Source organism: Haliotis rubra, unplaced genomic scaffold (assembly GCF_003918875.1).
Source record: "Haliotis rubra isolate DU_JTF1 unplaced genomic scaffold, ASM391887v1 Scf203, whole genome shotgun sequence".
NCBI lineage: Eukaryota > Metazoa > Mollusca > Gastropoda > Lepetellida > Haliotidae > Haliotis > Haliotis rubra.
The window spans coordinates 701,152-724,764 of NW_025766037.1; the positions used below are offsets into that span (position 1 = coordinate 701,152).

Genomic DNA, 23,613 nt, shown 5'->3' on the forward strand with positions numbered 1-23,613 from the left:
ACAATATTTACTGATTTATTAACAATAAATTGAAATTGTAATCATGTTTTCAATTTGATTGGATCATCAAAAGTAATGGGCACACATATTTTCACAAAGGCATGCCTAAAATATACGCTTTGTGTCCCTTTGAAACCCTGCAAATGATCTGCCAATCTTTGAAAAAGACACCAGTTAAGAGTGGATCACTGTTTAGGCTTCCATTATCTGTAGCAAACAAATTGTGTTTAATAGCTGGTTTGAATTCTATATGTGGTGTTGAATAACTTCCAGTGACCTTGTATTAGCTGAATCCATTGTTGAAATAGAAACTAAGGCCAGACCAATTATATTTCTTGTTTTAGGGATTTTTGTCCTCAGAAAACCTAAAGGCAGGAGGGTAATACAAAACAAAAATCACCAGTCAAAGCAAAAATCCACATGAGTTTCCATGTTAACCCTTTCGGTTTGTGAGGTGAGGTGAGGTGAAATTGGGTTTAACGTCGTGCTTGAGAATATTTCGCTCATATGACGCCTTGCATGCGTGTGTATGTGTTTGTGCGGCTGCTTGTACTAGCCCAGACTGAAGCTGGTTTTATAGTGCTAGCCCACTGAGATACCATGCCGCAGTGAAGCATGAATATCCCACTCAGACACATTATACTGACTCCGAGCCAACCAGTCCTTGTTGTACCCATTAATGTCGAGCACCAGGCAGGGACCAACAAGTACCATATTTTAACGTCTTTTGGTATGAAGCGGTCGGGGATCGAACCCGCGACCTTCCGCTCTCCGGGCGGACGCTCTAGCCACTACACCACGGAGGCGGTCCCCTTATGGTTTGTTTATATCAACTAAAAACAAGTTGAGTGAGTTTAGGTTTCACACTGATTTCAAGAGTATTTCACTTATACCACATTAATATTAGGATATTATTTGTTGAGCAGGGAAAATTAATTTCATTTTTTCATTTTTTTTCCTTATTTTTGACAAATACGACCAGCGAATTAGTAAAACAAGAAATAAAATTGGTCTGGCCTAAGTAATATTGTTATAAAATGAGTTGGCTGGAATCTACTGTACATGATTAATAATGTTGACCTCTGGTGTCCCAATGAGAAGATCATAACAAAATACCAATTGTCATTTTGGAAAGTTGGCATCTCTCACAATGGCTGTTATTAAAATAAAAACTGAGTAATATAATTGTCAAGTGAGTTGGCTGTATTGTACTGAAGATAATTGAGTTTTGTCAGCTTCTGGTGTCATTTTTCAAAGTTGGCATCTTTCTAAATGTCAGTACATAATACACACTAAACTCATGCTTAGTCTCAGAATGTATATAATTTTTATAGTAACAAGTATACCTATTTAAATTGAAAAGGAGCCCCAGTGAGATTGGAAATTAATTAGATCTAGACTTGCTTCATTTATGTGGGCAGTGGGATAGCCTAGTGGTTGAAGTGTTCGCTCATCATGCCGAAGACCCGGGTTCGATTGCCCACATGGGCACAATGTGTGTAGCCCATTTCTGGTGTCCCCGGTGATATTGCTGGAATATTGATAAAAGCAGCATAAAACATACTCACTCACTCATTTAGGGCTTTAGCATTGCAAGGAGGGCTAGGCAGTAGGAAAATAATGTGGTTCAGGGACTGTGAGACAGACTACATTGCAGGGGAGGGCTAGGGAAAATAATGGTTCAGGGACTGGTACATGTGGTTCAGGGAGGGAAAATAATGTAGTTGTGGGACTGTGACAGACAGACACATTGCAGGGAGGGCTAGGCAGTAGGGAAAATATTGTGGTTCAGGGACTGAGAGACAGACTACATTGCAGGGAGGGCTAGCAGGAGGGAAAATAATGTGGTTCAGGGACTGTGAGACAGACAAAATACATACATACCGGAGTCATGTTTTTCTGTTAGGAGATAACTTCTATCATTTACTATTTGTTAAGTTGACCAATTTGTGTAATTCATCTTGGTATGTCATAGCAGTTTGCAATATGTGTGCAATGTCGACATACTTACCTGGGATGTGTTAGTAAGCTAGTTGTCATGGCAACAGTAATTGATAGCAACTTAGCATGATGAGAATACATAATCCCCATCATGCTGAGTATGTGACACACCTACTGAGTGAACCTTTAGAAAACAGCTAGACAGGTATACAGCTGCTCACGCTGCAATATGTGCATGCAGTACCTTGTACTGCTGGATTTGTATACAGCTCCTTCCACTGCCATTTGTATACTGCTCCTCAAACTGATAGATTTGTACACAGCTCTTCATACTGCTAAACTTTTGTATTGCTCCTCAAACTGCTGGGGGGGCGGTGGGGTAGCCTAGTGGTTAAAGCGTTGGCTCGTCACGCCGAAGACCCGGGTTCGATTCCCCACATGGGCACAATGTGTTAAGCCCATTTCTGGTGTCCCCCGCCGTGATATTGCTGGAATATTGCTAAAAGCGGCGTAAAACTAAACTCAGTCAGTCAGTCAGTCAAACTGCTGGGATGCAGCTCCTCACACTGTTGATAGGTATGCAGCTCCTCATCACACATGTTGATATGTATATACAGCTCCTCCCATTCACCTAAACATGCACAGCTCCTCACACTGTTGATATGTATACAGCTCCCCATTCACCTAAACATGCACAGCTCCTCACACTGTTGATATGTATACAGCTCCTCATTCACCTAAACATGCACAGCTCCTCACACTGTTGATATGTATACAGCTCCCCATTCACCTAAACATGCACAGCTCCTCACACTGTTGATATGTATACAGCTCCTCATTCACCTAAACATGCACAGCTCCTCACACTGTTGATATGTATACAGCTCCTCATTCACCTAAACATGCACAGCTCCTCACACTGTTGATATTGTGTATACAGCTCCTCATTCACCTAAACATGATATGTATACAGCTCCCCATTCACCATTCACAGCTCCTCACACTGTTGATAATACATGCACAGCTCCTCACACTGTTGATATGTATACAGCTCCCCATTCAGCTATGTACAGCTCCTCACACTGCAGCTTGATATTCACTCCCCATTCAAACATGCACAGCTCCTCACACTGTTGATATGTATACAGCTCCTCATTCACCTAAACATGCACAGCTCCTCACACTGTTGATATGTATGTTGATATGTATACACAGCTCCTCATTCACCTAAACATGCACAGCTCCTCACACTGTTGATATGTATACAGCTCCTCATTCACCTAAACATGCACAGCTCCTCACACTGTTGATATGTATACAGCTCCTCATTCACCTAAACATGCACAGCTCCTCACACTGTTGATATGTATACAGCTCCTCATTCACCTAAACATGCACAGCTCCTCACACTGTTGATAGGTATACAGCTCCTCATTCACCTAAACATGCACAGCTCCACACTGTTACAGCTCCTCATTCATCTAAACAGCACAGCTGACCATTGTTGATAGGTATACAGTTCCTCATTCACCTAAACATGCACAGCTCCTCACACTGTTAGATGTGTATACAGCTCCTTATACAGCTGACCATATGTATAGCTCCTCACACTGTTAGATGTGTCCAGCTCATCAGTCTGACAGTTCTGTATACACTTCCTAAGCTCCTCACACTGTTAGATGTGTATACAGCTCCTTATACAGCAGATACATATGTATAGCTCCTCACACTGTTAGATGTGTCCAGCTCATCAGTCTGACAGTTCTGTATACACTTACTCAGCTCCTCACACTGTTGTATGTGTACATGGATTGTTGGCAGACTGGACTGATATTTTATGTGCTCTTCTTCCACTTGTCCCTGTTACTTTAGGCTGGAGATTTTCTTATAGTAGATGACACACTAAATGAACACACTGACATTCTGTACACACAGGCTGACACACTGTATGCACACTGACTCACCATGTAATGTTGACTTATACATGTGATCTAACTATAAACTCATGAAGTGCTCAGAAGAAGTGTTTGGGACTTAATAGACAACATACATGAACTCATTGCTCTCTGAACACCCAAGACCTGCTCATGACATGGATAACACACATTGACACGCAAGAAGTGCTCAGGATTCCACAGGCAACACACATGGACACCAGGGTTTTACAGGATGCGTGATTCCTGCGTATTGGACGCAGAAATTTGATGAAGTACCCCCAAACTAAAATCCAGTGCATCCTTCTGGACGCAATATAATATTTTTTCTGGGAAAGAACCTTCTGAGTTTGTATCCCATATTAAATATAAACATTCTGTTTACAATCATTATTCTAATGACATTGAAAGTAACACATATTATCATATAGTCATTATCAAATGGGAAGCATCCATGATCATTGATTTCATGAAACTTGATGGACCCCCAATTTTGGAAATGGACTCCCAAGTTTCAAAGAGCTTTGTTAAACCCTGGGACACTCTGCATTCTAAACACACAAGACTATGGACAACACACATGGACACACTGCTCTCTGAACACACAAGAAGTGCTCAACACCTGTGGACAACACAGATGGACACACTGCATTCTGAACACACAAGAAGTGCTCAGGACTCTACAGGCAACTCACATGGACACACTAGAAGTGTTCAGGATTATTGGACAACACATGGATGCAATGCATTCAAGAAGTGCTCAAGACTCTATAGACAACAGACATGGACCCAGTACATTCTGGACACAAGAGGTGCACAGCGATTCAGCAGCATTATCATCAGACAAACTAGCGGTTTGAATTCATGAGTCCAAGTTGTGTGACTATGTTGTAAGGATTCTTTGAATTCATGAGTCCAAGTTGTGTGACTATGTTGTAAGGATTCCTATCAGTTTCTTTCCCTGCCTTTAATCCACCTTCTTCTTGTTACAGAAGCTGCTCTGAAGGACACCAAGGTGGTGTTTGTTGTGGGTGAGTCACTTACTTATACTCTACATATCAAACATTTATACATCCGCTTGTGTGGATGCCCATTAATAATTCGTTTCCACCAACCAAGCGGAGGTTAAATGGATTGATCATTCCCCTTCAGAGACTAAGTTGACAGTTTGTGACAGATCATTGCATATGATATCGATTACTGGATGTCCTTGTCAATATTTTAATATTTACATGTAACTGTCATATAGATTGGACATTACAAGAACAATAAACAAAAGAAATATGTCCCAGTGGATCCTGTAGTTCTCTGGATACATCTCCTGCCAGGATCTGCTGGTCATGGGTTCAAATCCAGATTTTGCCTCATCTTTGTTCTGTCAGTATGATTCTTGAGGAGGGTAAATATCTACTACGTGTGTCACCTAGCTGACTCATTCATTTGACAGGGTGTCATATAACTGTCTCATTACCTCCCCTTGTGTTGTCACCAGGTGGACCCGGTAGTGGGAAGGGAACACAATGTGCGAAGATCGTGGAGAAGTATGGCTTTACGCACCTTTCCAGTGGCGATCTCTTGAGGGCAGAGGTCGCATCTGGATCTGATCGTGGCAAGAGGCTGAATGAGACAATGGAGAAGGGGGATTTGGTCTCCCTGGTGAGTTGGAGATCTAATATTTCCATGAAGAAAAACTTTTGAAAAAATTGACATCATGTCAATTTTCATTTGTATTCAGTGGGTGAGGTGTTTGTTCAAGACTGAATGAATTTGACAAAACTGTCATTAAAATATGGCTAAAGTGTTCCTGTTCTGTGACATAATTAATTCAATGACAGCAAATCAGCATGTTGTGTATGTCACATGACCTGTTTTCTTTGTCTGCAGGATGAGGTCCTGCAGCTGCTGAAGGAGGCCATGTTGGCCAAGGCTGCCTCCAGTAAAGGTTTCCTCATCGATGGCTACCCCCGGGAACTGGATCAAGGCAAGAGGTTTGAGAGTGAGGTACATATCATCAAACTTCATCTTCACCTCCACAGCATTCCCATCAAACTAGATCCCCAATGTCTTGGACCTGTGAAGATCTGGGTTAGAATTGGTCTTCAGCAAAACTTGCTTGTCGTAAGAGCTGACTAACTGTGATCAGGCTCGCTGACTTGGCTGACACATGTCATTGTATCCCAATTGTGTAGATCAATGCGCATGCTTTTGATCACTGGATTGTCTGGACCAGACTCAATGATTACAGACCATCGTCGCAGGGCGTGTGGGCAGCCTGACAGCCTAATGGTTAAAGCGCTGGTTACATGTCATTGTATCCCAATGGGCACAATGTTTGAAGCCCATTTTGGTGTCCCCTGCTGTGATGTTGTTGGAATATTGCTAAAAGCGGCGTAAAACCAAACTCAGTCAGTCAGTCAGTACAGACCATCTCCATATAGCTGGAATATTGCTGAGTGCAGGTCAAACAGCAACCAAACCCATTGTGTTGCTATGTAGGGATTGGTTGAACACAATGGCAGTGATAGATAGTCTGGTTCGGTGAAAACAAAGCTTCAGATGCAGCCTGACATGCTTGTGTCATGGTATTTAAACTTATTTTCTCCTCATTCATAGCATCAGCTATTAGTTTGCCTGAACCAGATCTTCCCATCCTGGATATTTTATTATATTGCGTCACGCTGAAGACATGGGTTCGATTCCCCACATGGGCACAATGTGTGAAGCCCAGTTTTGGTGTCCCACGCTGTGATGTTGCTGGAATATTGCTAAAAGTGGCGTAAAACCAAACTCACTCACTCACTCACTCACCATTGCATTATTTGGAATTCATTGATAATCTCCCTTGTTTGTCCTGAAGGTGGCGCCAGCAGAGTTTGTCCTGTACTTCGAGGTTGCTGATGACACTATGACTGCAAGACTTCTGGATCGGGCAAAGACAAGCGGGCGTGTGGATGACAATGAGGAGACGATCAAGAAGAGGCTGAAGACCTTCCATGATGTGACAACTCCTGTCATTGATTACTACCAGTCACAGGGTAAAGTGAGGAAGGTGAGGACGTGGATGGAGTTGATGCTGTAGATGAAGAGGGCTTTATGTTTCATCTTTAACATAACCAATCTACATGTGATGAGATGAGTTCAGTCAATGTCATCTCATCTTTGCCTGTTTTAGGGTGGTGGGGTAATCTAGTGGTTAAAGCATTCACTTGTCACGCCAAAGTCCTGGGTTCGATTCCCCTCATGGATAGAAGGTGCGGAGCTCCTTTCTGGTGTCCCCCGCCGTGATATTGTGTCTGTGTCTAAGGCATGAAGTCCTTTGCTACATTTGTTAGTGTTTAAGGATTGTAGTCATCAGATCACATCTGTCTGTGTCTGAGGATTGTAGTCATCAGATTACATCTGTCTGTGTCTGAGGATTGTAGTCATGAGATTACATCTGTCTGTATCTAAGGATTGTAGTCCTTAGGCTACATCTGTCTGTGTCTGAAGATTGTAGTCCTTAGGTTACATCTGTGTGTGTCTAAGGATTGTAGTCATCAGGCTACATCTGTCTGTGTCTAAGGATTGTGTAGTCATCAGAAGATTGTAGTCTCACATCTGTGTCTGTGTCCTGGGTGTCTATTGTAGTCATCAGGCTACATCTGTGTGTGTCTGAGGATTGTATCCCTAGGCTACATCTGTCTGTGTCTGAGGATTGTAGTCCTTAGGCTACATCTGTCTGTGTCTAAGGATTGTAAGACATCTGTCTGTCCTTAGTAGTCCTTAGGCTACATCTGTCTGTCTGTGTCTAAGGATTGTGTCTCAAGGATCTGTCTGTCCTATGATTGTAGGATTGTAGTCTTCAGGCTACATCTGTCTGTGTGTCTGACATCTGTCTGTGTCTGAGGATTGTAGTCATCAGGATCACAGTCCTTAGGCTACATCTGTCTGTGTCTAAGGATTGTAGTCTGAGGATTGTAGTCCTAGGCTACATCTATCTGTCACATTCATCTGTGATCACATCTGTCTGTGTCTGAGGATTGTGTTATCTGATTCATCAGTGTTCAGGTTGCGGCAGAGGTTGGCCCTGATGTTGTTTTCAAGGAAGTGGAGAAGATATTTGATGCCTTTACAGGTGAGTGTTGAGATGAATCATACAGAAGGCTGATCTTGGGCTGCTTGTGTCTCCACAGTTGCTTGTTATTATCACCTGTGACACCTGACCAACCACTTATCTCTAGCCTATTAAACAGGCTGATCACCTATCACTGCACCTTTCCTTCAATATCACTTTCCTGATTCCTTACATCACGCCAAAGACCCTGGGTTCGATTTCCCACATGGGTACAATGTGTGAAGCCCATTTCTGGTGTCCCCCGCCGTGATATTGCTGGAATATTGCTAAAAGCAGCGTAAAACTCACTCACTCACTCACTGATTCCTTATCTCAGTCTCTGCACTTACAACACCCTAACAGGTTCCGTGCCTTTTACACCCAACTGATCCCATATCTTAGCCCCTACCATGTTTAACACCTGACTGATCCCTTGACAAAGGATCCAGTGATCCATTATTTCAGTCTCTGTCTCATGTAACATCTCACTACTCCCTCCTACCCTGTATATATTTTGACTAGTCCATTATCTCAGGCCTTGTCCAATATATGTCCTGACAAACTACTTATCTCAGCCCCTGACCTAAATAACTTCTGACTGGTCCATTATCTCAAATCTGACCCCATACAAGTCCTGACCCTCATCTCACCCCCTACCACCTTAACACCTGACTGGCCCCTATGCAACCTCTAAACCCCATAACACATGACTGGCCCCTTATACAACCTCTAAACCCCATAACACCTGACTGGCTCATTATGCAACCTCTAAACCCCACAACACCTGACTGGCCCCTTATGCAACCTCTAAACCCCATAACACATGACAGGCCCCTTATCCCAACCTCTAAACCCTATAACACCTGACTGGCCCCTCATCCCAATCTCTAAACCCAATAACACCTGACTGACCTCTTATCTCAAGCTCTAAACCCAATAACACCTGACTGACCCCTTATCCCAGCCTCTAAACCCTAAAACACCTGACTTACCTCTTATCCCAACATCCAAACCCTATAACACCTGACTGACCTTTTATAAGTCTCTGAACCCTATTAACCCTGTCTGACCTCTTATCCCAACCTCTAAACCCTATAACACCTGACTGACCTCTTATCCCAATAACACCTGACTGACCTCTTATCCCAATAACACCTGACTGACCTCTTATCCCAACCTCTAAACCCTATAACACCTGATCGGCCCCTTATCTCAGTAGTCATTCACCAGATTGATATCAGCGTCTACTGTTGTTCTATTTACATCGTATCAACCCTATGATGAAAATACTTGTGCTATAAATACACTGATATCCTATATAACCTTACCCAGGGTCAGCTGATAAGAGGAGACATTATTACATTCAGTGTTATCATAAATTCCTCAGGAATACAGAATGTTAGAACATTGCATCAGGACTTTGTGTTTAGTGAATGCGTCACTCGGCACCTGGCAACAACCATGAAACCTTCACCAACCACACTGTCCAGGATTAATTTTGTCGATTTGTACCAGTTACAGTTTCATTCGCGTTCAGTTTTATTGGCTGTGAATGTCAGTTGACGTTGCTGGTTGATAAACGACAGATAACCGTTACACAAAGGTTACCTACAGAGCTAAAACAGAATGAGATTACAGTAGAGAGGCACTGACATAATTAAAACGAAGTCGAAGTCGGGTGAACCGAGATAGCTGAATCTGGGTCAGGTGACGGACTTGGAGTCGATATTATGGGTTCGTATACCCTTTTTGCATATATATTGTATATCCTTGCTGATATTTTACTGTTTTATTAACAATGGCAACTTTGTTTTCTGTTCTGAAACAGATTTATCAAGTCAATATTGTTCAATCTCGCATGGGGACATGTGTAGCGTGGTCATCAACAGCTGTTCCTGTTCAGTGTTGACGACTGATACGTTCATGAACACAACAAGCATGATTTCTTCTGAAAGATTGTATAAATCCTGAATGTTTCTCAATCTCTGTCTTCAGCACCTACAAGCGGCCCAGCACTGAAGGATGCAAATGTTGTGTTTATTGTTGGTGAGTTGAAGTTTTCATCTTCTCCTTTGTAGAAGTCTTGTATTGACATGGGAACATGTTTTGAGTCCATAAAGTTCCTTTGAAATATGCTTATATCAATTACATTTTTATCAAACTAGTTTATGTAGTTTATTAAAAAGATATGATCGCTGTGTTTGAAGAAGTTGTCTCATCTATGGTTGACCTTTTGACCAAGATCTGTCGTCTTTCCTCATTAAAGCTCTCTATATACTGAATCTGTTGTCTTGCTGGACAAATATAACTTTGTATTTCCCAATGAAAACTCATCTGATGAAATTCTTCATGTAAAATAATAATATTAATTTTAAATATAGAAAGGTCAAAGGTTCTCAAGTGAAAGGATTTGACATGAACATTATATTTAGCATCCATGATTTCAATGGCGAGACCAAATTGAAACCAGTTAAAACTGGAGCAAGTTACTTTTTACATCATCATTTACAATATGATGTCATCAGTTTAGGATGTTTGTTAACATGATGTTTGATTTTAACATACAGGTTCTAATGTTTTCTTGAAAATGTGCTGAGATGAGATTTAAATGAGAATAATGCTATAGAGATCAGAATATTTTTAATCAAAATGTTTTTAGGGTGTACTTTTACAAATCCCAGTGTAGGCTAATCTGTGATACACAGGTGGTAGGGTTGCCTCCCTTAACAATGGCAGAATCTGTTGATCACTGTTTCAAATGCCAGATTTTCCCTGATTTATTTTTCTTAGTTTGTCAGCGCCATAGCCTGGGCTAAAAGTCTTGGACTTGCATTATATTTTACTTTCCTTGTACACTAGGCTGACTCGGCACTGTACTAAAATCCTGGCCTGAAAAGACATTACAAAAATTACCCTCACTCATCTTGAAACAAATATGGCCTTAAGTTGTTCCACCTTTTTTCCATTTGTTGAAGCCTTGCCATGTAAATTTATTCAATTCTGTTTCACTGAATTAAGTATTTAACAGTTATCACCCCTTGTTTCCCTGCCACCAGGTGGCCCAGGCAGTGGGAAGGGAACACAAAGTGCCAAGATCGTGGAAAGATTTGGGTTCACCCATCTGTCCAGCGGTGACCTCTTGAGGGCAGAGGTTGCGTCAGGATCTGCACGAGGGAAGCACCTGACATCCATCATGGAGAAAGGTGACCTTGTCCCCCTGGATGAGGTACTGCAGCTGCTGAAGGAGGCCATGATGGCCAAGGCTGCCTCTAGTAAAGGTTTCCTCATTGATGGCTACCCCCGGGAACTGGATCAGGGGAAGAGGTTCGAGAGTGAGGTGAGGATAGTTGATTTGTTCAGTAATTCTCACTCAGCTGATGAACTGGGTGATGCTTGGTTGTTCAAGGGAGATGTTCATACCACCGACTGGTATATGGGGCTGCAGTTAGGCTGAAAGAGTCGTTGTCGGCAAAGGTACTACTCATGTGATGGCGTTTCTGTATACAGAAATGTACCCTGGCCATAATGAGAATACAGAAAGGTACCCTAGGATGATTCCATTCTGCATTGTGGAGTTTTCTTGATCGGAACTGTCATACTGTTGTATTAGATGCATTTGATTGCGTTATATAAGAGCATACACAGTATAACGAATATTTCACGGTGCACAACGTACACCACTGGCAATCAGCTGAACTGATTAACTACATACAGTTTCGGTATTGGGTCGCGGAATATGGACTCGTCCGTCGTTTAGGGTACCGGGTACGTTTCTGTATTTTGACTTTGTTTAGGGTACATGTCTGTATACAGAAACGTACCTGGGGTACATATCTGTAGTACCTGTGCCGACAGGTGCAGCTGCAGCTGCAGTTAGACCACAGGCAGATAGAGACTCAAGAGTCATGACAATTATCCAATGAGGATGTCCATACCACTGAATGTGTTGGGCTGGGGTGATGGCAATTGTCTGAGAGGGAGGTTGATCACAGACTGATAGAGATGCAAGAGTTATGACGATTATATAATAAGGATGTCCATACCACCGACCGATGTGGGTCTGGAGTGATGACAATTGTCTGATAGGGAGGTTTGACCACAGACTGATAGAGATGCTGGGGTCATGACAAATAGGATGAGGATCTTTGTACTAAAGATTGTTAGAGGGCCTAGAGATGCTATTTGTCAGTCCTGAGAATTTTTATTCATACACTGTTTTGCAAACACCAACTGGATGATGTGTTGCGTTAATTAGATGATCTAGCAACTAATAAGAACCCTAATTAAACAGAAACATTTCTCACTTTCTCACATGGCACTACTCACAACACCTTGACTGAGACGTGAGAAGGGACCATGCCATGGTGGGTAGTCTCCCTTTAATCAGTTATATGGCTGCAGACACCGGTAGTGATAACAAAAATCAGTCTCGCAGTCCCTGACCCACATTATTTTCCCTTCCGCCCAGCCCTTTCTGCAGTGCTAAAGCCCTAACGGGGGCGGTGGGGTAGCCTAGTGGTTAAAGCATTGAAGACCCGGGTTTGATTTCCCTCATGGGTACAATGCATGAAGCCCATTTCTGGTGTCCCCCACCGTGATACTGCTGGAATATTGCTAAAAGTGGCGTAAAACCATACTCACTCAATCCCTCACTAAAGCCCTATATGAAGCAAGTCTAGATTTCCACAAGTTCTGAATGTCCCATCTCACTGGGGCTAAAGCGGATTATTTGTTTCTATCAAAATTATATATAGTCAGAGATTAAGCATTAGTCTAAGTTAATGGGTGATACATTTTAAGACTTTATATTTATTATACACCATTTCAAAAAGTCGATTGCTATATATGTACTGTCTTTTTTTCCAGATTGCTGTGGCAAAGTTTGTGTTGTATTTCAATGTTCCTGATGATGTGATGACAAAACGTCTCCTAGAACGGGCTAAGACGAGCGGTCGAGTGGACGACAATGAGGTGACGATCAAGAAAAGGTTGCAGACGTTCCGCAACATCACAACACCTGTCATTGATTACTACAAGGAGCAGAACAAAGTCCGAGAGGTCAGACACGAATTCTTAATAGAGAACCGTTTTTTCTTTTTTGTTTCAATTTTTTTTATGCCATTATGTGATTTTGTTATGCACAAAATAAATCAATATGATTATTTTAGAAATATTATGATTTTCCAAATTTAGTCTAATACTTAGACGTCGTTAAAGTAGTCTCATGTATGTGTAAATTGTTTCCGAAAAACAGAAAATATTTTTGTATATGTAACTAGTTGTATTGAACATATTTCTGGTAAGTAGTTACTAGAACATAAGTAGTTTCCGATATTTAAGTGTTTATAGTTGTATGGAAAGTAGCCTCATTTAAGTATACATAATTGTGAGGAAAGTAGTCTTATGTACCTGAATGTGATAACCATGTTTGTATTTCAGATTGAGGCTGCTGGAACAGTGGATGATATCTTCAGTAATGTAGAGAAAGTTTTTGATGCTGAATTCAAACCAAGTAAGTTCCCCTTTCATTGAAATCATCTTTCATGTAGGCAGACCATCAGTTTACAGATGGTAAAATAGCACCCCTTAGTGTATCAGGATCTGCTGATTGTTGGTTAGAAACCAAAATTTACCAATTATGATCTTAAATATGTCAGCGTTTTACCAAAAGGGGATAAGTTGATCACAAGGTTTAATTGAAATAATCAAGTGATTTTGTCCAAGAATATGGTAGAACATTCATGAAGGTTTCCTTGTGGACTACAAAGTTTTGAATTAGGAAAATGGTAACTTTGTAGACAGTGACCATACACTTTGGTCTTTGGTGTAGCAGATCTGTCCTGGGGACAAGTGAAATGATAATTAATAACTGCATCCATTTAGATTTTCCACACTTCACAAATTCAGTTCATACTCTGTGATCATAAGTCATAAACAGCATAAACCATGACTCAAGGTTGTCAAAATCTCCAAATATGTTTTTCTTTTTACATTGGACATTTTAATTTGTAGAAAAGGGCCAAACAATGTTTTGCCTGTTCAAACTTGTTTTTTAATACTTTGTTGAAGTGACTTCTTTGAGTGTCATTTTAGAAGTTGGGGCGTACAATATTGAACAAACTTTAGGGATAACAACTTCTTTTATTTCTTGACGTAACTGGTCCTTACATTAGTGTTATTGTGTTGCAGATATAGAGGGACTGAAGGAAGCCAAGGTGGTGTTTGTTGTCGGTAAGGAGCAGCAGAGCGATGGTGTATTCATGTTGTCCTGTTTACTCGGCAACTCTCAGTAACCCTGGGCTGATGAGATCCTCAGTACTTCATGCTTTTACTCCCTGTGGGGATTCCAGGGCAGAATAGGTCCTGTGTACCCAATGGTTGTGGTGATTCTAGGCCAGAATAATTACCGAGTACCCAATGGTTGTGATCAGAATAGGTCCTGATTCCAGGGCAGAAAAGGTCCTGTGTCCCCAATGGTTGTGGGGATTCCAGGGCAGAATAGGTCTTGTGTGATTCACTCTGTCTCTATAACTGACATGCCCTCTACATTCCTTTATGCAGGTGGGCCAGGCAGTGGAAAGGGCACACAGTGTAGCAAGATCGTCATCTGCAAGTGATTCCAGGCCTGAGGTTCTGTCATCTGTCCTCAGGGGACCTCCTCCGGGCTGAGGTGTCCTCGGGATCAGCCCGCGGGAAGAAGCTGAATGAGATTATGGAGAAGGGAGACTTGGTGTCACTGGTAGGTTTGGGGAGAGTTGGTGTCACTGGTAGGTTTGGGGAGAGTTGGTGTCACTGGTAGGTTTGGGGAGAGTTGGTGTCACTGGTAGGTTTGGGGAGAGTTGGTGTCACTGGTAGGTTTGGGGAGCGTTGGTGTCACTGGTAGGTTTGGGGAGCGTTGGTGTCACTGGTAGGTTTGGGGAGAGCTTGGTGTCACTGGTAGGTTTGGGGAGAGTTGGTGTCACTGGTAGGTTTGGGGAGAGGGAGTCACTGGTGTCACTGGTAGGTTTGGGGAGACTTGGTGTCACTGGTAGGTTTGGGGAGCGTTGGTGTCACTGGTAGGTTTGGGGAGAGTTGGTGTCACTGGTAGGTTTGGGGAGAGTTGGTGTCACTGGTAGGTTTGGGGAGAGTTGGTGTCACTGGTAGGTTTGTGGTGTCACTGGTAGGTTTGGGGAGAGTTGGTGTCACTGGTAGGTTTGGGGAGCGTTTGTGTCACTGGTAGGTTTGGGGAGACTGGTAGGTTTGGGGAGCGTTGGTGTCACTGGTGGGTTTGGGGAGACGTGGTGTCACTGGTGGGTGGGGAAGACTTGGTGCCATTGGGAGTGAGTGAGTGAACACTAAGAATTCAAAATGCCTTATTTACTTCTGATGACATCCAGAATATGAGCACCTCTAGTTATTATGATTGACGATACACACTACTTCCAGGATGTGGTTCTTGATCTGCTGAAAGAAGCCATGGCCGCTAACCTCACCAAGTCCAAGTGTTTCCTCATTGATGGCTACCCCCGAGAGATGGAGCAAGGGAAGAGGTTTGAGAACGAGGTGAGATGCAGTGGTGTCTTACATCTCATGGGATATAGCATGTAGTGCAACATTGTAGAGCACTTAATATCCACCTCAAACATGCTCAGTCGCTAAGGACCAATTATGTGCAAAGTGCAGACATTATTATATTCTCTGTTTAACCCAAGCGGCCATATTGTTGTTAGTGTTGCAATAATCTTACTTAATTTGTCACTTTAAGAGGTTGTTTTAGAAATATATGTGTGGTCAGCCGAATAACGATTTATATAGGATTGGTATCAAAGACCACCTGAACTGCATATGTTCAAATACATGTGAAAATGCCTTATCTCATGAAATGTACATTGTTCAGTCATCAGCATGTGCTCATGTTGACCATCTTTAAAAACATTGTGCTTAACAGGCCTGTTGGATCGAGCACTATACAGCGATGCAGAGCTCATGGTTACTGACTGACTGACTGAGTTTGGTTTTATGCCGCTTTTAGCAATATTCCATCACGGCGGGGGACACCAGAAATGGGCTTCACACATTGTGCCCATGTGGGGATTCGAACCCGGGTCTTTGGCGTGACGAGCCAATGCTTTAACCACTAGACTACCCCACCGCCCCTCTCATGGTTACAGAAATAAAATTTATTTAAGGCAGTCCAACATAATATGTGTACTGCTAAAGATTAGTTTGTTTGTTTGCGAGTTTAGTTTTACACTGCTTTTAGCAATATTCCAGCAATATCATGGCGAGGGACACCAGAAATAGGCTTCACACACTGTACCCATGTGGAATGCCTTAACCATTAGGCTACCCCTCCGTCTTCTTATGTCTCTTGGGCGTGGGGTAGCCTAATGGTTAAAGCGTTGTCTCGTCACCCCGAAGACCCGGGTTCGAATCCCCACATGGGTACAATGCGTGAAGCCCATTTCTGGTGTCCCCTGCCGTGATGTTGCTGGAATATTGCTAAAAGCTGGCGTAAAACCAAACTCAGTCAGTCAGTCTTATGTCTCTTCCTCAGTGTTATGTGTAATTTACTGCAATAGTAAAATATGCACATACCAGGCAGAGGAGAGTCTGAAGAACTTGTTCTGCAATCCCTTTCATTTCCTGTGAATAAATATGTGTAATTAAATCAAATAGATAGTGGTAACGGGTGTGTTGCTGATGAAGCTGTGGATTGTGTTATGGTAGTGCAGACCTTGATTTTCTGTAGCAAATTTTATTGGCTATACTACTCAGTCTAAAGAACCAATCAGAATGTGAGTTACAAACCAGCCTCAGTGTTAGGTACACCAATGATGTCACCACCTGGTAACATCAGTTATCTCCCTTGCCCTGGAGACTTAAAGAATGGGTATAACATGCGTTTCAAGCAATTTGTCGCAATGTTGAGTGGGTATGGCAAGTTTGATCCAGGACTTTCTGTGGTGGAGATACAGTTGTATCATTAGACAACACCTAGTAAACTTTATGCCTTGTTTCCAGATTGTCCAGTGTGCAAGTGTACTGTACTTCGATGCCTCTGATGAGACGATGACATCGCGATTATTGGAGCGAGGAAAGAGCAGTGGGCGTGTAGATGACAATGTAGAAACCATCAAGAAGAGGCTCAACACCTTCCACAACCAGACACAGCCAGTCATCGACTACTATAAAGATCAGGGGAAACTTGTACAGGTAGGGAGATAACTCCATCCACTCACCTGGTAGAATGTTTTTGGAAGTGCATATACACTTGTATTACCCTAATGGGAGATAGATTGGAGTGAAAACATCAGACATAATTTCTTAGATTTTGCCTGTCAGTGTTTCCAACTTGTTTTCCCAAAGTGGTGATAGTAGCTCAGAAAGTGTTGCTGATGTGTCCCGAAATCCTAGTAGTGTTCCTGATTGTCTGTTGATGCTAGTATTTGTGACTTGTTTTCACATTGCTGCTGGTGGCTCAGAAAGTGTTGCTGATGTGTCCCGAAATCCTAGTAGTGTTCCTGATTGTCTGTTGATGCTAGTATTTGTGACTTTTTTTTTCATTGCTGCAGGTGGCTCAGAATGTTGCTGATGTGTCCCGAAATACTAGTAGTGTTCCTGAGTGTCTGTTGATGCTAGTATTTGTGACTTTTTTTTACATTGCTGCTGGTGGCTCAGAAAGTGTTGCTGATGTGTCCCGAAATCCTAGTAGTGTTCCTGATTGTCTCTTGATGCTAGTATTTGTGACTTTTTTTTTCATTGCTGCAGGTGGCTCAGAATGTTGCTGATGTGTCCCGAAATCCTAGTAGTGTTCCTGATTGTCTGTTGATGCTAGTATTTGTGACTTGTTTTTCACATTGCTGCTGGTGGCTCAGAAAGTGTTGCTGATGTGTCCCGAAATCCTAGTAGTGTTCCTGATTCTCTGTTGATGCTAGAGTTTCTGACTTGTTTTCCACAGTGCTGCTGGTGGCTCAGAAAGTGTTGCTGATGTGTCCCGAAATCCTTGTAGTGTTCCTAATTGTCTGTTGATGCTAGTATTTGTGACTTGTTTTTCACATTGCTGCTGGTGGCTCAGAAAGTGTTGCTGATGTCTCCCGAAATCCTAGTAGTGTTCCTGATTGTCTGTTGATGCTAGAGTTTGACTTGACTTTTTTTTCACATTGCTGCTGGTGGCTCAGAAAGTGTTGCTGATGTGTCCCGAAATCCTAGTAGTGTTTCTGATTGTCTGTTGATGCTAGTATTTGTGACTTTTTTCACATTGCTGCTGGTGGCTCAGAAAGTGTTGCTGATGTGTCCCGAAATCCTAGTAGTGTTCCTGATTGTCTGTTGATGCTAGTATTTGTGACTTGTTTTTCACATTGCTGCTGGTGGCTCAGAAAGTGTTGCTGATGTGTCCCGAAATCCTAGTAGTGTTCCTGATTGTCTGTTGATGCTAGAGTTTGACTTGTTTTCCACATTGCTGCTGGTGGCTCAGAAAGTGTTGCTGATGTGTCCCGAAATCCTAGTAGTGTTCCTGATTGTCTGTTGATGCTAGTATTTGTGACTTGTTTTTCACATTGCTGCTGGTAGCTCAGAAAGTGTTGCTGATGTCTCCCGAAATCCTAGTAGTGGTCCTGATTCTCTGTTGATGCTAGAGTTTCTGACTTTTTTTCCATATTGCTGCTCGTGGTTCGGATGGTGTTGCTGATGTGTCCCGAAATCCTAGTAGTGTTCCTGATTGTCTGTTGATGCTAGTATTTGTGACTTGTTTTTCACATTGCTGCTGGTGGCTCAGAAAGTGTTGCTGATGTGTCCCGAAATCCTAGTAGTGTTCCTGATTCTCTGTTGATGCTAGAGTTTCTGACTTGTTTTCCACATTGCTGCTGGTGGCTCAGAAAGTGTTGCTGATGTGTCCCGAAATCCTTGTAGTGTTCCTGATTGTCTGTTGATGCTAGTATTTGTGACTTGTTTTTCACATTGCTGCTGGTGGCTCAGAAAGTGTTGCTGATGTCTCCCGAAATCCTAGTAGTGTTCCTGATTGTCTGTTGATGCTAGAGTTTGACTTGTTTTCCACATTGCTGCTGGTGGCTCAGAAAGTGTTGCTGAATTGTCCCGAAATCCTAGTAGTGTTCCTGATTGTCTGTTGATGCTAGTATTTGTGACTTGTTTTTCACATTGCTGCTGGTAGCTCAGAAAGTGTTGCTGAATTGTCCCGAAATCCTAGTAGTGTTCCTGATTCTCTGTTGATGCAAGAGTTTCTGACTTTTTTTCCATATTGCTGCTCGTGGTTCGGATGGTGTTTCTGATGTTTCTTGTTTTTTTACTACTGTTTCTAATGTGCTCTAGTTCAGTGCCAGTATTGTACAACTTCCGAATCAGTCTCCCAATATGCAGATTTCAAAAGCCAATAACAGAAAGTGTTGTCCTCATGCAACAATGTGTGTCTTTCAGGTCAAGGCGGAGAGTGGGCCAGATGACGTCTTCGTGGAGGTGAAAAAGTACATGGACAACCAGAAGTGGTGAGATCGCCACCATTGTTCATGACCTGTGACTGGTCTGCATGGAATCTGTGCAGACTCAGACGGAACTGGAGTCTCCAATGTGGACAATATTATACAGGATTCTTGGTGATACGGACAATAGCATGCTAGAGATCCTTCAGTGGACATTAAACAGCGGGCAGCAATTACACTGTAACTAAATGTATCAAGCATTAAGACACTGTTCATTGTAAGAAAATAACAAGTGTAACAGGTAAATATGTACAACAATGTTACAGAGTGAGGAAATGTAACTTTAACATAGCATCGGAAAGGTCTGTTATGTAAGAAAATATTGCAGTTACATTGATTATTTGTTCAGTAATGTAACAATATTCAGAAAAATTAACTTTAACAGAGAGACACAAAATTAACATTGTAAGAGAATGTAGCAATGTAAGAATGTGTAAGAGTAATATTGACATGAGAAAAATCTATAATATGTAATAATGCTGTCAGTGTTGGTGTGGGGATATTTTTGGATGTATTCATCTACTTCAAAATCCATGTTAGAATTTAGAAGTCAAGACATTTTCAGCCAGTAATACCTGGTACCTCAAATGGCACATATTTTGTATATTTATACATTGTAAATATTCTTAAACTCCCTGCAAATGTGGACTTGGAAGTAATTATTTATTATTTGTCAGATTCATTGTCAATGAAAAGATGAACCCTGTGATTCCGTCTTCTGTTTTAGATGTGTGATTTTGTTTATTTAATGTTGTTATTGTTAATGTTGCTTAGGCAACAAAACAAGACAGATTTTGTTTTGTTTGAGGCATATCTAAACGATGATCTCAATGTTTTATGTGTGCATTGCGTTTTGTCCAGTGGCTTTTACTAACATGTCGAAAAGTAATTTCTGTGATAACCAACTGGTGAGTAGAAGTCTAAAGTATTTATACGACCGATTTATTCACCCTGTGTTGATGTGATAGCATAGAGTCAGTGATGTACTGACAATACCTGATGTATTAAAGGTACTGTCCTGATGTATTTACAGGCCAGTTTTACTGTGTATGTATAATGGGTTACTGTATAAAGTGTCCCCAGCTCAACATCACCATGTATTTGTGACGGATATTACTGTCAGGCAGGTGTACCACGTAAATATGCCCTTAAACATATGTTATGTCAGATGTGACTTAACTCAAGTCACTGTCCATTTTGTTTCCATGACTTTGTTTTTTCAAATTTTCAAAAAGAAACCACCTTTAAAAGTACCTTTGTCAGATACGACCTACCGGTAACTCAAATTCCTGTCTATGTTGTTTCCATGACATTGTTTTTTCAAAAAGAAACCACCTCTAAAAATACCTTTGTCAGATACGACCTACCGGTAACTCAAATTCCTTGTCCGTTTTGTTTCCACCTTTAAAAGTACCTTTTGTCAGATACAACTTAACTCAAATCCTTCTCCATTTTGTTACCATGACAATTCCTTTCTAAATGAAACCATTATATCAATGATTCATGTATGACAAGAAATTATGTTTTATTGACTGTTACCTTAGACCATCCACGATCTTGCCCCATATCACTGTAGCATCAGCCATGGTGGAACACTGTGATGTGCCGCAGTGTCCACCTTGTACCACTTCACTCTTGTACACAATGTAACACTACTCTTCTGTGTATATGTAAGATATTACTTATGATGTTGAGATTATTCATCACAAAGGAATAATATAGACATTTCTACAGTTATTTTAGCTGTTTCATCATTTCGGAAAGACACATTTCATCAGTTTAAGAATCCTTGTGTCCAGTGCTTAATGTCAAATTATGTTGTAGAAGTAAAAGCATTGGCTTCATAGAAAAATCTGATATATAATCACAGACAGGGCATTATGATGTTCTGCTCACCAACACCAATAGAACACACACAGAACAAGATTATTTTCAGGTGAATTATTCATACCGACACCAATGAGAAGATTTGAGAGACCAGATATTTTTCTACTGCAGCACTCTCAAACCCTTGTCATTAAAACAAGACAGTATATTCAGGATTCAAATGAATTTGTCCCTTTGGCATTTGAAATGAAGCACAAAAGACTGAAATCTTAAACATTATAGATCCAGATTGAGATACAACAGCAACTCTCCCCAGGATATCCTAGATCATATCTGTTCCCTTATCAATTTCCATCAGAATGTTTAGAAATATGTTGAGTAAGATAATGTTTAGTCATTACAGCTGGAGATGCCTTGAATAAATGACTGTACTTCCTTCTCGAAACAACGCTGGGCATGTAATTAGATTTGTTCTGTGTATGGTTATTTCACAAATGTGTGGACATATTTACACCACAATAAAATAGTCCCAGAGAAACATGCTTGGATATGATACAATCAGTATCAAAGGGGACTAGGGGTAGGTTTGGCAGTCCCAAATGGTTTTGTGTATGGTAGCTGTGCTAGCAGTGGACATGGGTGGTGATGCTCAGTGGACGTGATGGTGATGCTCAGTGGACGTGATGCTCAGTAGACGTGGTGGGGATCCTCACTGGACGATATGGTGATGCTCTCAGTATGTGGTGGTGACGCTCACATTGGATGTGTTGGTATTGCTCATGGTGGACCTTGTGTTGAATGCTCACATTGGACGTGGTGGTGTTGCTCACAGTGGACGTGGTGATAATGTGTCATGACACAATATTGTGCTGATGACACTGTTGACATATTTAACTCCCTGTCTACATTCCCTCTGTTGCAAAGACTCATCTGCCTTATAAAGGAAATTGTTCAAATAGCATGTTCCCATCTTTCAGATAAAAAAATGTTACTCAATTCACAGTCTTTGTTTTTAACTGCTGCAAGATAGTCTCCACATTTCCTCCATGTTAGGGAGAAAATGACAGATGAACAGACAGTGTTTCAAATTCAGAGGTATCCTATCACCAGGGATTTACAGGACGCAAATTCCTGCCTCCTATACTCTGACAATGGACACAACAAAAATATTCACTGGGACTCAGAAAAAGTCCAAATACTTTTTGTAAAAATTCCAATCAAGTGACAATACGTTATCACAGAGTTGGCTACTAGCTGGGTTATGGTATTATTTGCAATTTAATTACTGTAACAATGTGATGATCATGATACACAATACAATAACAGTATTAATAATAATATTTAAGTGTCTGGGACCCCAATTTGTTGTTCAGGACCCCTGAAAATTAAGAGTATGAGTCCCAGGGACCCTCAAATACAGGACTCCATGTAAATCCATGTATCACTGAATCGATACCCTACATTCAAATCTGAAGTTGAAAAGATAATGATTTGATACCTTACATTCAAGTCTGAAGTCCAAGATGTAGGAATGATCAATCATAACATGTCTGACATTTCAACCATAACAGACAAAAACATCTTTGGGGATGAGATTGATACTATACTGGTTGGAGGTCAAAGGGTTAATTGATATTCACCTTAAAACAATACTAGTAAGAGAGTGAGTTTAGTCTTATGCCACTTTTATCAATATTCCAGCATTATCATGGCTGGGGACCCCAGAAATGGGCTTTACTCATTGTACCCATGTGGGGAATCGAACCCGGGTCTTCAGCGTGAGAAGTGAATGCTTTAACCACAAGGCTACACACACACACACACACACACCCTCCTCCTCTAAAACAATACTAAATATTCAAACTTGTACATATGTAACATCAGAATCAGATAAAAACCAGAGTCTGTCATCCTGAACTTAGCTCTAAGCATCATCTTTAGCACATTTTAGTGTTTCATATAGACTTTTATTGAGCTGACTAAACCAAACAGAATTTTGGTACATTAGGACTTTGGATTAGTTGCTTAAGTCAGGGGAAGCATGTTAAAGTGCCAGAACCTCTGGCTGCATCGAGGGGCGGTGGGATAGCCTAGTGGTTCGTCACGCCGAAGACCCGGGTTCGAATCCCCACATGGGTACAATGTGTGAACCCCATTTCTGGTGTCCCCCGCCGTGACGTTGCTGGAATATTGCTAAAAGCAGCGTAAAACCAAAACTCAGTCAGTCAGTCTGGCTGCATCTAAGATCCATCTCGCATCCTTTCCAATCACCTACATGCATCACTGTTGTTAAACATTATTGCGGACATCTGGCAAGTGAAACAAGTTGGAATCTCTTAAATCT

The 23,613-nt window shown here is 41.5% G+C and overlaps 1 protein-coding gene across 1 annotated transcript in view; it reads left to right on the plus strand.

Annotated features, from left to right (window-relative positions):
* LOC124275824 (adenylate kinase isoenzyme 5-like) overlaps positions 1 to 22,265 on the plus strand; it is a 54,330-nt gene extending 32,065 nt beyond the window's left edge. The window contains 15 exon segments of the mRNA XM_046711504.1: positions 4,868 to 4,906; positions 5,368 to 5,531; positions 5,760 to 5,876; positions 6,733 to 6,924; positions 7,923 to 7,989; positions 9,964 to 10,014; positions 11,025 to 11,305; positions 12,835 to 13,026; positions 13,408 to 13,480; positions 14,158 to 14,199; positions 14,530 to 14,573; positions 14,576 to 14,707; positions 15,394 to 15,510; positions 16,972 to 17,163; positions 19,381 to 22,265. Coding sequence (XP_046567460.1) covers positions 4,868 to 4,906; positions 5,368 to 5,531; positions 5,760 to 5,876; positions 6,733 to 6,924; positions 7,923 to 7,989; positions 9,964 to 10,014; positions 11,025 to 11,305; positions 12,835 to 13,026; positions 13,408 to 13,480; positions 14,158 to 14,199; positions 14,530 to 14,573; positions 14,576 to 14,707; positions 15,394 to 15,510; positions 16,972 to 17,163; positions 19,381 to 19,452 — 1,775 coding nt within the window. The 3' untranslated portion in view covers positions 19,453 to 22,265.
* The last annotated feature ends 1,348 nt before the right edge of the window (positions 22,266 to 23,613 follow it).